This window comes from Mustela putorius, unplaced genomic scaffold (assembly GCF_011764305.1).
Source record: "Mustela putorius furo isolate JIRA1106 unplaced genomic scaffold, ASM1176430v1.1 tig00537350_pilon_pilon_pilon, whole genome shotgun sequence".
Taxonomy (NCBI): domain Eukaryota; kingdom Metazoa; phylum Chordata; class Mammalia; order Carnivora; family Mustelidae; genus Mustela; species Mustela putorius.
In genome coordinates this window covers 8484380-8498541 of record NW_025422471.1, presented here as the reverse complement: position 1 = coordinate 8498541, position 14162 = coordinate 8484380, and the positions used below count along the sequence as shown (strand labels likewise).

Genomic DNA, 14162 nt, shown 5'->3' with positions numbered 1-14162 from the left:
AAGAATGGCAAAATAATCTGCTCCCATCCTGCCAGACGGGTTTCACTGTGCTGACCACCTCAGCTGGCATGATGGACCATGAAGAAGCAAGATGAAAATACACAGGAGGGAAAATCCTGGGATTTTTTTTCCTAGGGATGTAATACTTACGTGCAAATAAAATTCCTCAGTGGAAAAAAACAGTACTGTGATCCAAATAATGGTTAAGAAAGTACAATAAAAGTTAAAACAAGGTTACCCTTGTTTGGAGGGAAGGTAAAATGAAAGTGAAAAAACTGACTCCATTCATTACACTAACTTTTTTAAGCCCCAAACCACCCTGATGGTAATTAGTCACTTCAACTCTGTTCTTAAAATTAACACCCCAGGCTTTGTCAGCCCCTTAGCTCTGCCATACCCATCCACCAAGCCAAAACTTGAACATGTTCAGAACGTGCTTAGGAATCAGATACATCTAGGTTCAAGTACAATTGGAATTTGGACACCTTACTTCACTACTCCAAGCCTAAAGTGAAGATTATATCACTTATTTGATATCCACATAAATGGAGTGCCTGAACGTAAGACACAGTTGACCCTCACACAACATGGGCTTGAGGTCCACTTATACATGGATTTTTTTCAATAAATGTATTTTCTGGACTATAAATGTACTGTAAATGTATTTTCTTTTCCTTAGGATTTTCTTAATAACCTTTTCTTTTCTCTAGCTTACTTTATTCTAAGAATACTGTATATAATACATATAACATAGAAAATAATGTATTAACTCTCTATTATCTGTAAGGCTTCTGGTCAACAGAGGGCTATTAGTAGTTAACTTTTTAAGGAGTTAAGAGTTACATGTGGATTGTTGGCTGCATGGGGGGGTCAGCACCCCTAACATCCACATTGTTCAAGGGTCAACTGTGTATTAGTTCCATTCTCCTTATCTACTGCCACCCTCTCAATAACCTCACTACTTTCTTTTTCTATTTCTAATCCACATGGTTACTACAAACTTTCTTTACACATTTACAATCCCTAATCTCACCTTCCTTAATCTCTCAAGTAGTAACCTTCTTGCTAGTGTTCTTCAAAAGATGGCTATCATCACACACAAGTACCTCTTTCAATTACGTGAAAAACATTCCAGATCAGATCCTGTAAAAGAGACCGCTCCAGCCTCTGAACCAATGGAACATTAGTTGAACTATTCAATTTAAACTTAATCGATATTTTTTACCATGTTATATCGATATGCCCTGTCTCTCAAGTCAATAAAACCCTAAACAAATGTACTGTATATTTGGAGTTCCTTACATGTTCAACACTAGCGTAATATGTACTCAATAAATGGCTGATTGTCCAGCTTCCAAAGCCTACTTTAAACATTCAGCTTCCCCACTGCCAAAAGGTAGCAATTCTCAATTTGCTAAAGTGAGATAGGAAGACTCTCTTTTTGAATATCAGCTCATACAACTTTTTTTCACTGTCCCCCACTACTTTCCAGTTTACATGTTTGCCTCTCTTATTCAGCCTGTTCACACTACTTCTATCTACTCAAATGGTACATATAACTGAAAGCCAAATTCAAGCGTCAAGCATAATGCCTTCTCAGATGAATCTACCTAGTCTGAACTTCTAACACTTTCAATTTAAACCAACATTTCCAAAAAGCATTCCAAGAAACAATAACATGCTTAAAGGTATTAACACACCATCTAGTAATTTTGTGAATATTTCACATTATATATCTCACTCTCTTCTAAAGTCATTCTAAATGTATATGAGCACTCTAAAAGCTCTGAGGAGTCCTAAAGATCCAAAGATAGTTTAACCTAGCATTTCTAAAACTTATGTTACTATGGAATATTTATGTTAATGAATGGCAATTAACATTTTGAAGCCACATCAGTATTTTCCAAAGTATAATTTGGGATGTTCTGATTTTCTTTTTGGATGTTTGGCATTTAGCTATATTTTTAATGTCTTTTATACTGTTATTAAATTTACAGGGGTGTGAGTGTGTTTGTTTCCCACAACTACACTGGAAGTTCCTTAGGAGCAAAGACTACTTCTATTTTTCTCTTTTATTTCCTGCAGTGTCTAGTACATTGCAGATAATCAACAAATATTCACAGAATCACAGCTGGTAAAGACAACACTGAATTTCTTCCACATAGTAACTAACTTCACATTTAGCCTCCCTCTCCTAAAGCAGAATATAGTGCTGCGGGTATACTGGACATTAAAAGAATTACAAAGAATCAAAATCTATCCCATGACCTTTTAGTTGAAGATCTTTCTAAACTTCAGTTAAGTATCTCACAAAAGCAAGCAATCTCTAACATACAAATCTTTGACTGATGATTTAAATGTACATGTAATAAAGTGCCTACCCTCAATGCAACACATACATAGGCATGAACAAACATAAAGATACACACAAACACACCTCAAAAGTACCTTTTCAGATAATGATTAGCAAAAACGTTTTATGTCCAGAAAAGAGTGACAAAAATAATGAAGTAACCTGCAATTATATAATTAACAAAGAAAATTGGGAAAGCCTTGGGAGGGGGAAAAAAACTGGAGGAGGAGAAGGCGAAAAGGGTTGTTGAAAAGGGGAGATTACTCGCATAAAAATAAAGAGAAAGGGAACAAAGAATGATTAAAAGTAGAGGGAGACAGACCTCAGCTCAAAATAAGAACTTTTAATAATTAGGCATGGCAGATGTGGAATGGGCTACTCAAAGGAAGTACATGCCCATCACTAGAGATTAAAAAGCACAGACTGGACCATTCACTTGGGAGGAATGTTGTAGGACAAACTGAATGTCAGATGGGTAGTAGGACAGGAAGCCCCTTAGATTCTTCCAGTGCTATCTCTGGGTCTTAAAATACCCATCTTCCTCCAAATCACTGCAGCACCTGCTTGCACTGACATGCCAAAGAGAAAGAGAGGGGGGGAAAGATGTGTTCCTGTCCTTCTGACTAGGAACTGAGAATACAAGACCTGTGAAAACGAAGCCAAAGAGAGTAAACATAGTTCACAGAAATAGTAGCAACACCACAGATAAAGTTGGACATATATCTTCACAAATCTAAAAGTCATCTAACAATGTTTCTATGGTGAAATGATTTCCACACTCCAAATTAACTGAAATTTTTGAATCATAACCTGATCATGACGTAGCTTACCTACATTATCTACCATGCTATAAGGCTGCAATGCCAGGTATGTTAGCTTTGTTTCCCTAGAGTTTAAGTTTCTTGTGATCAGGAACTATTGTTCATATATTTGAATCCTCACAAAGAGCTTTAACACGTTTCTTGATTAAGAATTTGTCTACACTAAGAGTTTAAGCTCATCAAAATGTCATAAAATGTTATTATCAACTAGGGACAGAGAACTCTAGTAAGTTTAGGGCACAGACTACTAAAGTTAAAGTCCTGCTCAGACTGAGTCCCTGTGTAGCCTTGGTTTTCCTACCTGCAAAATGGTCAAAGTAAGGATTACAGAAAGTATTAGAATTGAGTTGATTTTATGTTAGGTTACAGCAACTCCTTTTCCTGTCAAAGTATTCTCATGACTAACGTGATGAACAAATTATATATCTGAAACTATGATAATGAAATGAGAACTTGGCTTTGGGACAGAGTAGTTCAACAGTCAAGTGGGAACAGTGATTTTTTTTCTGCAGCAAAACAGTGATATTCTGAACCCGTCAATTAACCGAACTCATCACACAGCTCAGTACGTCTTCCCTTAGGAGCCTGTTCGGTTTCTCTCCTTTGCACTCCGCGGACAAGATGCACCTAAGCTCTTCCTAGAACAGGAAACTGGACTAGGCCCCGTTCCTCACTCCACCGGAGCACGATAAACCCTTCCGGCACTGACAGTAAGATGAGGCAGGCTAGAAATTTCTTTGGGGGAAATGTATTCGAGGAGCCCCCCGAATCCACACTGCACCTGAGACGGTCCAGCCAGAGGCCCCACAAAGAACCGCCCCACCTAACTTAAGTGACAGACGCGCTGCCACCTCATCATTGCCCAGTTCACGGTCCTAATACTAGGTCATGCTTCCGCGGCACAAAATGACCAGTCCTGGCCCCTGACCCTCTCTCTGTGTAGGTACCATTTCAACCGCGTATTGGCTCCAACTTCTGCAAAAGCTACAGCGACCCTAACCCACCTGGGACAGATGCTTTTCCTCCAAACGCCGAGACTGGAGTCCGAGCGCATGCGCATTCACCAGACATCGTTCACGTGACTGCAAGTGACTGAGTTTTTAGTTAGCTCGGTATTTGCTTAAAAGGTCTTAACGTGAGTTAAGGCCGGGGATTCCCCCCTTTGCGCATGTGCCTACGCCTAGCCTGCTGGGAATTGTAGTTCTGTGGGAAAAGCGCTAGGAGAGTGGGATCCCCGCCCTCTTTCCAGAGGCGTTCCTAGAAGCAGGCGGCCGGCCGAGCGCGGAAAGTTTCTGAACCGCTCCTTGCGATGCTGCTCCTGTGGGTGTCGGTGGTCGCAGCCTCCGCGCTGGCAGCACCAGACCCCCGGGCAGGTGGACAGAGACGAGGAGCTGCTCGGGTTTGGTCCGCTGCACCCAACGTGGTGCTAGTCGTGAGCGACTCCTTCGTAAGTACCGAGAAGCAAGAAAGTGGGTGTCCCACTCCAGACTAGCAACCGGCCCCCAGCTTTTCCTGTGCTGCAGGCTTTGAGGAGCAGAATCTGAGACTGCCAAACTTATCCTATCCCGATGCAAAGTAAAAAATGCATTTTATTTTGAGGCCCCGCATACACCCGTAAACTACGTACATATAAAACAATAATCTAGTAAATACAATGTATCTGACAGCACCTTTGCATTTTTCTTTTTAATGCTGGCCTCGACCCACTAATTTTATCACTACTAATGCACTTTAAATCTGTACCCCGGTTTGAATCTATTGTGGGGGAAAATAACATTCTGCTCTTCATAAAAGCCTGTTAGCTTCCCAGGGGTCATTTCCCATTTCGGATTTACAGGAATTCATGTTTGGGTGACAAACGAAGAAAGTTAATAGTTACTCAGGTATCTGATAATCCTGTTAGTGCTGATTTAAGTGCGTTAGTTGATGTAATTTGATTCACTCCCTCAGGTTCCAAGTGAATTGTGTGGGTGTGTGATTGTGGTTAAATCACAAACTTGAACAGGCTTTGGAACTTTGCCAAGACGTCATCTGAAAAAAGACTTGCATCAACATTACCTGAAACTTCTAGTTTTACAATACTAGTTTATTATCACTGGATGTTACTTTGGTCACATAGATTGTTGGTGTAAAGCATGTCTGCACCAAAAGAGTACAAATCACTGTGTTCTATTGCCTTTCTCATTGATTAACCTGTGATGATTAAAGTAAGGATATGCCCATTGGACTTGTTGAGAAAATTATTCAAAGTAATCTTTACAAATCATCTAAATTAAGGGAACAAGCAGTATTGGAGATCAACATGAAAAATTTTCTTAGGGAGTGCTCCTGAGATCAAAGGGAGGGAAGGAAGGAAGGATTCTGCAAAGAGAGAGAAATTGAGTTTTGTCACTATCTCAGTAGAAGCCTCCCAGCTGACTTTATGGGTAATTCTCAAACCAGTTTGATGCTTCAGAACTGTTTCAATTTGGGGTGACAGGGCTAGGGCTTTATACTTAATGTTGGATGGCCATTAGTTGTGCACTGCTCCCAGAAAGAGGCAGGAGCAACTCTCATTAGTGGACTCATTCTTTCATCCCTAAAGGTAATTTGGGTGTTATATCAAAGCATCCTAGGAACTTCCAAAGATGATTGAAATATTTGGGGACGTTGGGTTTTTTGTTTGTTTGTTTGTTTCAGTATAGTATGAATACATAGGTTTTTATATATTTGTGTTTAAATGCTTTGCAATCGGGGCACCTGGGTGGCTCAGTGGGTTAAGCCACTGCCTTTGGCTCAGGTCATGATCTCAGGGTCCTACGGTCGAGCAGAGTCCCACATTGGGCTCTCTGCTCAGCAGGGAGCCTGCTTCCTCCTCTCTCTCTCTGCCTGCCTCTCTGCCTACTTGTGATCTCTCTCTGTCAAATAAATAAATAAAACTTAAAAAAAAAATAAATGCTTTGCAGTCATTTTACTTATTGATATTAAAAATGTCCCATTTTGGTTAGTGAAAGACCCTCCAGGTTGTTCCTAAGTTTTTTTGATCCATTCCTAATAATCTTCAGCAGCTTACTTTGATAGACTTCCCTGTCCAACTTGTGTATTTCTTGTCCTATCCTGTGTTTTGACTATAATCTAGGTGTTCCAATTTTTCATTGCTTTTAGACCCTTTCAATGGACAGATCTAGAAAGTACATATATTAGACAGAAAAAGAAAACCTGAGATCATGTTGATAGTTTCAACTCAAATTTAAGATTACAAGGCTATTAATACTTTGATTTTTGCTCTTGTATCTCTTTTACACCAAATATTTTGGTTGCTAACTATAGTAACATGATTGGTTTCTTTATCCATAGATATAGATAAATATATATATGGATATATATGTTAAATATATATTATGTATAAATATATTTATATATACTATATTTTATACATATATGGATAAATATATATAGTATATAAACATATATGTATAAACTTAGGGCCCCAATCACTCTTGCCCTAGCTACTAGTCGGGGAAAGGTTCAATGCCAGATAAGACAAATCAAAAGACTAGACAAACTTCTGCAAAGCAAGCAAAAAGAAAGAAATAATAAGGGTCAGAGCAGAAATTGATACCAATACCTAAATAAATTTTCTTATTTTATATAGCCTCTCAACACAGCTGACGTTTCCTGTCACCTTTCTTGACATACCATTTTCTCTCAGCATCATGGGGCTCTATCTCCTCTATCATCTTCCTCCCTTGCTGGCTATTCTCAGCTTCCCATCACACCTTCTCCTCTTATTTGGGACTCCTCGAATTCATTTCTTTCCTCCCTTTTTACTCTCTGCCTGAAACATTTCTTTCACTATCACAGTTTTAAATACCATGAATATGCTTAAGACGCCCATGTTGATTTCACCAGGGTAGACTTTTCCAAGCTCCAGATTCCTGTCTGTGATCAATAGCCTACTTTATATATCCATTTGGAAATCTCAGACATATCAAGGGTTTATGTATATCCCAGATTTGGAATAACTCATTTTTAAGACTGTATTTTTATTTATAATTATATTGAAAATATAGAATAGACATAACTCCAGGCCTAAAATATTCTTTTGTTCTGTCTTTGCTCTTTACCGAGAACAGTTCTTCAGTTCCAAAATGCATATCTCCAGCCCAAACTCCTCTTCTAATATTCAGGATCATTTATCCGGCAGCCACTGACATCTTCACTTATGTCCAGCCTAAAGAGCTGCTGGATCTTTCTTACCCTTTATGTCTCACACTTCCCAGAGAAGCTTTCCCTGTTCACTCTATGTAAAGTACATCACCCTTATTATTCTGTATTTAGGGTTTTTTTTCAAAGCACATATCACAATTTGTAATTATTAATGCTTTATTCTCCCTCTAAGCTGCAAGGATCCAGGGACTCTGTTTTTCTCACCACTGAATTTCAAGATCTTTCACAGTACCTGATACATAGAAATGCTTAATAAATATTTGTTCCATCAGTCCACCATGCCCCAGAAGAACTTTCCAGAAAGTCATTTAGTTTATTTATTATATTCAAACCAATCCACATGCAACATTAAATTCTTAATATTATAAGCTAGTTATAGGTAACACTCTTTAAACTTGTTTTATCTTTTGAAGATCCTTGAGATCATCTTGGAGTCTTTTCTACTTACAAATTTTATGGTTAAAATGAAAGGAAATAATTTTTTTCTTTTCTAATGCAATCAGTGTTAATTAAATTTCTTTATTCCAGGATGGAAGGCTAACATTTTATCCAGGAAGTCAGGTAGTAAAACTTCCTTTTATCAACTTCATGAAAGCCCATGGCACTTCCTTTCTGAATGCCTACACAAACTCTCCAATCTGTTGCCCATCACGCGCAGGTAAGAACATGCTTAATATTAATGGAAGTGGCCACACACGTAAACATGTTCTCACAGTTTAAAAGATTATACCCAAAAGTACAACAGTAAGTTATATTTGTCATCTAATAAAAAAATTTTAATACAAGTGATGCATATTTTAAGCCACGTATTGGGGTTATTGGAATTTCTACTTTATTTTTCAAGAGCAGGAATTTTTGTCATCCAAAATGGAGTTTAGTTCATGTGTTATTGTTTCATTTCCTTATGACTGGTGACTAAGAGTCTTTTGCCTATCCGAGCAAATGAGGAATTAGCCATATTTCCCGGAAGAGTTGTATCTTCACGAAAATTTTTAGTAAGAGTAGAGGGGATTGGGAGGGAACTTGAAAGCATACCACAAAGTAGTTAGCATTTTCATACATCAGGTTACTCTGACTTTTTCCATATTATTTCAGATTATAGACTTTATCTGTTTCTCTTCAGTCTGACTTCTAGCCCAGATCTGTTTGTTCATTTTTATTAGTGTAATTTAACAAATAGGCACAGTTTTAATGCCAACATGTCAGCAGTATTAATCCATCAGTAATGGAGAAGTGGGGGAAAATGTCATTTTTAAAAATAAACTCTCTGTTCTCTGACAGAATTATTTTCCTTCCTGCCTTTCTAAAGTTTGTTTGCTTTGGAATACATAAAAAACACATCTGTCAGGACATAAATGACGTGATCTTCCCTATGATTTGAGTCCCAAGTCCTTTAACCACCAGCACAATCACCTATGTAACCGCCAGTGACTAAAGGAAACTGACTACTCTAAATGAAATTTCAGGGAATAAGGTCCAGGGATATTAAAATACTTTTGTTCATTTTTTATTCCCTATTAAGCAAGTGAAATAAGCAGAGCACTAGGGTGAGGTGTTGTTCTGGGTTCTAATCCTCAGTGGGCCAACCAAGTCCCTCAGTTTCCTTATCTACAGGGTTGGATATCTACCTATTCTTAGATACTTGCCTATCTATCTATTCCTATCTATCTCGCAGGGGTTGTTCCCAGCATCCAATGAAATAATGAATAAAAAGGTGATGAATGAACTCTAAAGGTTTCAAATATGTTAGATGATGCTTTTCCTTGAACTGTACTTTGAAGAGTTTGAAAAAAGCAAAGGAATAATAATAATACAAGCTAATGCTTGTTGCATTCTTACCCTGTGCCTGGCAATATTCTAAGTGCCTTACATATCTTAATTTATATAATAATAACATGTCCAAGAAGTAGATATTGTTACTGTCCCCATTTTGCATATGAAAACAAAAGTGCTAAAAGGTTAAGTAACTTATCAAAGGCCATTCAGTAAGTGGCATTATTGGGGTTCAAACCCAGGTAATCCTTCAACCCACTCCTCAAAAAGAAAACATTTTGTTAGATGAGAAAAGAAATCTTATCAACCCTACCCAGAAATGGAAAGGGAAAAGGATTTTTTCCCCAGTTTTATCAAGATAATTGAAATATAACATTGTATTAATTTAGGTATACAATATAATGTTATTACATATGTATATGTTATGAAATAATTATAAGTGTCATTAATATCCATCACCTCCCATAGTTAAAAGCATTTGTCTTGTGATACAATCTTTTAAGATCTATTCTCTTAGCAACTTTTAAATATATAATCCGGTATTGTTAACTGTAGCCACTGTGCTATACATTATATCCCCAGAACTTACTTAGTACTGGAAATTTGTACATTTTTACCATATTCACCCATTTCCCCACCTCCCAACCCCCACTTCTGACAGTCACACTTATGTTTCTATGAGTTCTGTATTTTAGATTCCACAAAAGAGTAAAATCATATGCTGCTTTTCTCTGACTTCTTTCTCTTAACATAATGCCCACAAGGTCCATCCATGTTGTCAAATAAGACAGGGTTTCCTTTTTCTGTGTGTGTGTGTGTATCATATATATGTTGGGAATATGTGAGATATATATATTTACAAATATAAAATCACATTTATTTATCCAACTATCATTGGACAGTTAGGCTGCTTCCATGTCTTGGCTATTATAAATAATGCTGCAGTGAACATGGGGATGCAGAAATCTCTGAGATAATGATTTGTCTCCTTTGGATGTAGAGCTAGAAGTGGGATTGCTGGACTGGATGAGAGTTCCAGTTCTGATTTTTTGAGAAACCTCCATACTGGTTGCCGCAGTGGCCTCATCAATTTACATTTGCAACAGCATTGTGCAAGGGTTATCTTTTCTCCATATCTTCACCATGGCTGACCATCTCTTGTCTTTTGACAATCATTTTAACATGTGTGTGGTAATATCTCACTAGGCTTTGATTTGCATTTCCCTTATAATTAGTGATGCTGAGCATCTTTTCATGTAGATGTTGGACCATTTCTGTGTCTTCGGAAAAATACTTATTCAGTTCCTCTGCTCATTTCCCAATCAGATTTTTTTGTAGAATTCTTTGTATATTTTGGATATTAATTATCAGATAGATGTTTTGCGAGTATTTTCTCCCATTCCATAGATTGCCTTTGCATTTTGTTGATAGTTTCCTTTGCTGTGCAGGAGCTTTCAAGTTTGACGTAGGTCTACTTATTGATTTTACTTGTTTTGCCTTTGCTTTTAGGGTCAAATATAAAAAAATTATTGTCAAGTCTGATATCAAGGAGCTTACCCCCTGTTTTCTTCTAGGAGTTTCATGGTTTCAGGTCTCATGTTCAGTGTTTAATCTATTTTGAGTTGATTTTTATGTATGGTATAAGATAAGGGTCCAGTTTTCCCAACATCAGTTTTTGAAGAGCCTGTCCTTTCCCCATTATATATTCTTGGCTCCTTTGTTTTACATTAATTGACCACATGTGCATGGTTTCATTTCTGGGCTCTCTTTTGTTTCATCGAAATGTGTGTCTGCTTTCATGCCAAATACCATGCTGTTTTGGTGGTTATAGTTTTGTAATATAGTTTGAAATCATGGAGTAGGATATCTTCTTTCCCAAGAATGCTTTGGCTATTTGGGGTCTTATATGGTTCGATACAAATTTTAGGATTGTTTGTTCTGTTTCAGAGAAGAATGCCATTGGAATCTTGATAAGGATTGCATTGAATCTGTAGGCTGCTTTAAGTGGTATGGACATTTTAACAACTTCAATTCTTCTTATCCATGAGCACAGAGTATCTTTCCATTTATTTGTGTCTTCTTCAGTTTCTCTCACCAGTGTCTTATAATATAGGGATCTTTCTCCTCCTTGGTTAAATTTTTTTCTAGGTAATTTATTCCTTTTTGATGAAATCATAAATGGAATTCTATTATTAATTTCTCAGATAGTTTATTCTTAGTATACAGAAATGCAACTGCTTTTTGTATATTGATTTTATATCCTACAACTTTACTAAATATGTTGATTAGTTCCAACAGTTTCTTGGTGGAATCTTTAGGGTTTTCTTTATATCTCATTTGAAAATAGACACCGTTTTACTTCTTTCTAACTTGGATGCCTTTTATTTCTTCTTCTTGCCTTACTGCTCTTTATATAGGATGTCTACTACTGTGTTGAGTAAGAAGAGTGGACATTCTGGTCTTGTTCCTGATCTTAGAGGAAGAGCTTTCAGCTTTTCACCCCTGAATGTAATGTCAGCTGTGGCTTGTCGTATATGACTTTTATTATGTTGAGTTACTTTCCTTTTATACCCAGTTTGTTGAGAGTTTTTATCATGAACGGATATTCAATTTTGTCAAATGCTTTCTCTCCATCTATTGAGATGAGATCGTTTTTAATCCCTCATTTGTTAATGTGGTATATCATATTGATGGATTTGGAGATGTTGAATCTTTGCATCCCTGGAATAAGTCCCAATTGATCGTGATGTATGACCCTTTTATATTGTTTAAATCAGTTTGCTAATATTTATTGACAATTTTACACTATGTTCATCAAGGATATTGGTCTGTCATTTTCTTCTTTTGGGTGTCCTCTTCTGGTTTTGGTGTCAGGGTAATGTTGGCTTTCTAAAATGAGTTTGGAAGTGTTTCCTCCTCTTCTTTTTTTTAGAAGACTTTGGACAGAGGGATTGGTATTAATTACTCTTTTTTGGGTATTAATTATTCTATAAATATTTGGTAGAATTTACCAAGAAAGCTTTCTGGTCCTATACTTATTCTTTCTTGGGAGGTATTTGATTACTGATTCAGTCTCCTTACTCCTTATTGGTTTGTTGGATTTTCTATGTGTTCATGATTCAGTCTTGGTAGGTTGTATAGTTCTAGGAACATATCCATTACTAGGTCTTCTAATTTGTTGGCATATAATTATTCATAGTAGTCTTATAAGTCTTTGTATTTCTGTGTTATCAGTTGTAACTTCTCTTTCATTTCTGATTTTTGAATCATTTCTTTTCTTGGCAAGTCTAGCTAAATGTCTTTTTCTAATCTTTTTTTTTTTAAAAAAAACCAGGTCTTAATTTTATTGATTTTTACTATGCTCTTTCTTAGTCTCTATCTTCATTCTAATCTTTGTTATTTCCTTTCTTCTATTAAGTTTGGGCTTAGCTTGTTCATTTTCTAGTTCTTTTTTTTTTTAAAGATTTTATTTATTTATCAGAGAGAGAGAGGGGGAGAGAGCAAGCACAGGCAGATAGAGTGGCAGGCAGAGGCAGAGGGAGAAGCAGGCTCCCTGCTGAGCAAGGAGCCCAACGTGGGACTCCATCCCAGAACGCTGGGATCATGACCTGAGCCGAAGGCAGCTGCTTAACCAACTGAGCCACCCAGGCGTCCCTCATTTTCTAGTTCTTAAAGATGAAAAGTTAGGTTGCTTATTTGAGCTCTTTTTTCTTAAGGCAGGCATTTAACTCTATGAACTTAGCCCTTAAAATTGCTTTTTCTGCATGCTATTAGTTTTAGTATGTTAAACTTCCATTTTCATTTGTCTCAAGATATTTTTTTATTTCTCTTTTGACTTCTGCTTTGACCCATTGGTGTTCAGTGCCATTTTGTTTAATCTCCACATATTTGTGAATTTTCCAGTTTTCTCAAAATGACCTCAAAATGACTTCTAGTTTTGTGCCTTTGTAGTCAGGAAAAAATGCCTAATATTTCAATTTCTTAAATTAATTATGACTTATTTTGTGGCCTAACATATGATCTGTCCTAGTAAATGTTCTGTGTGCACTTAAAAAGGTTATGTTTTCTGTTTCTTTTAGATAGAATACTCTGTAAATGTCTCTTAAGTCCATCTGGTCCAGGATGTAGTTTTTAAGTCCATTGTTACTTTAATTGATTTTCTGTCTGGATGATCTATCCATTGTTGAAACTGGGGTATTGAAGTCTCCTACTATTGCAGTATTGCTGCCTATTTCCCCCTTTGGGTCTGTTAATACATGAAGAAAGATATATTGGATACAATCATACTTATAGAAAATAACAGCGAAGGTGTAGTATACTTTTTTGTAGGTGTAGTAAATTTTTTGTGGAAAGCCGGTACAAAGACAACATCCTTAAGGATGTTGGAAAAGGATCTGTGCTTCACTTTACTGGCCTGGAAAATAAATAAATACTTGGTGATTATTTTATGAAATATTATTTTTATGAAAAAATATTTCTATGAAAGCAGACTCCAGAGTCTGACAGGCTTTATACATAATTCCAGCTGTATTTACCTTAAACAACTTAACCTGTAAGCCTTGAGGACTCACCTGTAAAATGGAAATAGTAACTCCTTGCCAAGTTTTCCCCTTGATAACATGAAGTAACAGAAATATTAGGTAAAGCTCCTAATGCAGGTTTTTTCTTACTCCAGGGCATGAGCTCCAAACTAGGAGATTCTTTCTCTTGCTGTAATTGTCTTCATAGTTAAAGCAAATCAATACACTTTACGCTAATCCCAGTTTCTCCTCCCACCACTAGCAATATGGAGTGGCCTCTTCACTCACTTAACAGAATCCTGGAATAACTTTAAGGGCCTAGATTCAAATTATACAACATGGATGGATATCATGGAGAAGCATGGCTACCGAACACAAAAATTTGGAAAACTGGACTACACTTCGGGACATCACTCCATTAGGTAAAAAAGTAGAACAAAATAATGCTAACATGCTACCCTCTGCTTCAGCACATACATGTACTCT

The 14162-nt window shown here is 36.9% G+C and overlaps 2 protein-coding genes across 5 annotated transcripts in view; one reads left to right on the top strand and one right to left on the bottom strand.

The window, feature by feature from the left end:
• Positions 1-4271, bottom strand: part of TTC37 (tetratricopeptide repeat domain 37) — an 84652-nt gene extending 80381 nt beyond the window's left edge. For all 4 annotated transcript variants that reach the window (XM_045074542.1, XM_045074541.1, XM_045074544.1 and 1 more), the window contains exon 1: positions 4179-4271. The gene's annotated coding sequence lies outside the window, so the exon portion shown is untranslated. The remainder of the gene's footprint in view (positions 1-4178) is intronic.
• Positions 4272-4386: 115 nt separating this feature from the next.
• The window catches only part of ARSK (arylsulfatase family member K), a 42945-nt gene continuing 33169 nt past the window's right edge, over positions 4387-14162 (top strand). The window contains exons 1-3 of the mRNA XM_004769912.3: positions 4387-4621; positions 7912-8041; positions 13939-14098. Coding sequence (XP_004769969.1) covers positions 4484-4621; positions 7912-8041; positions 13939-14098 — 428 coding nt within the window. The 5' untranslated portion in view covers positions 4387-4483. The remainder of the gene's footprint in view (positions 4622-7911; positions 8042-13938; positions 14099-14162) is intronic.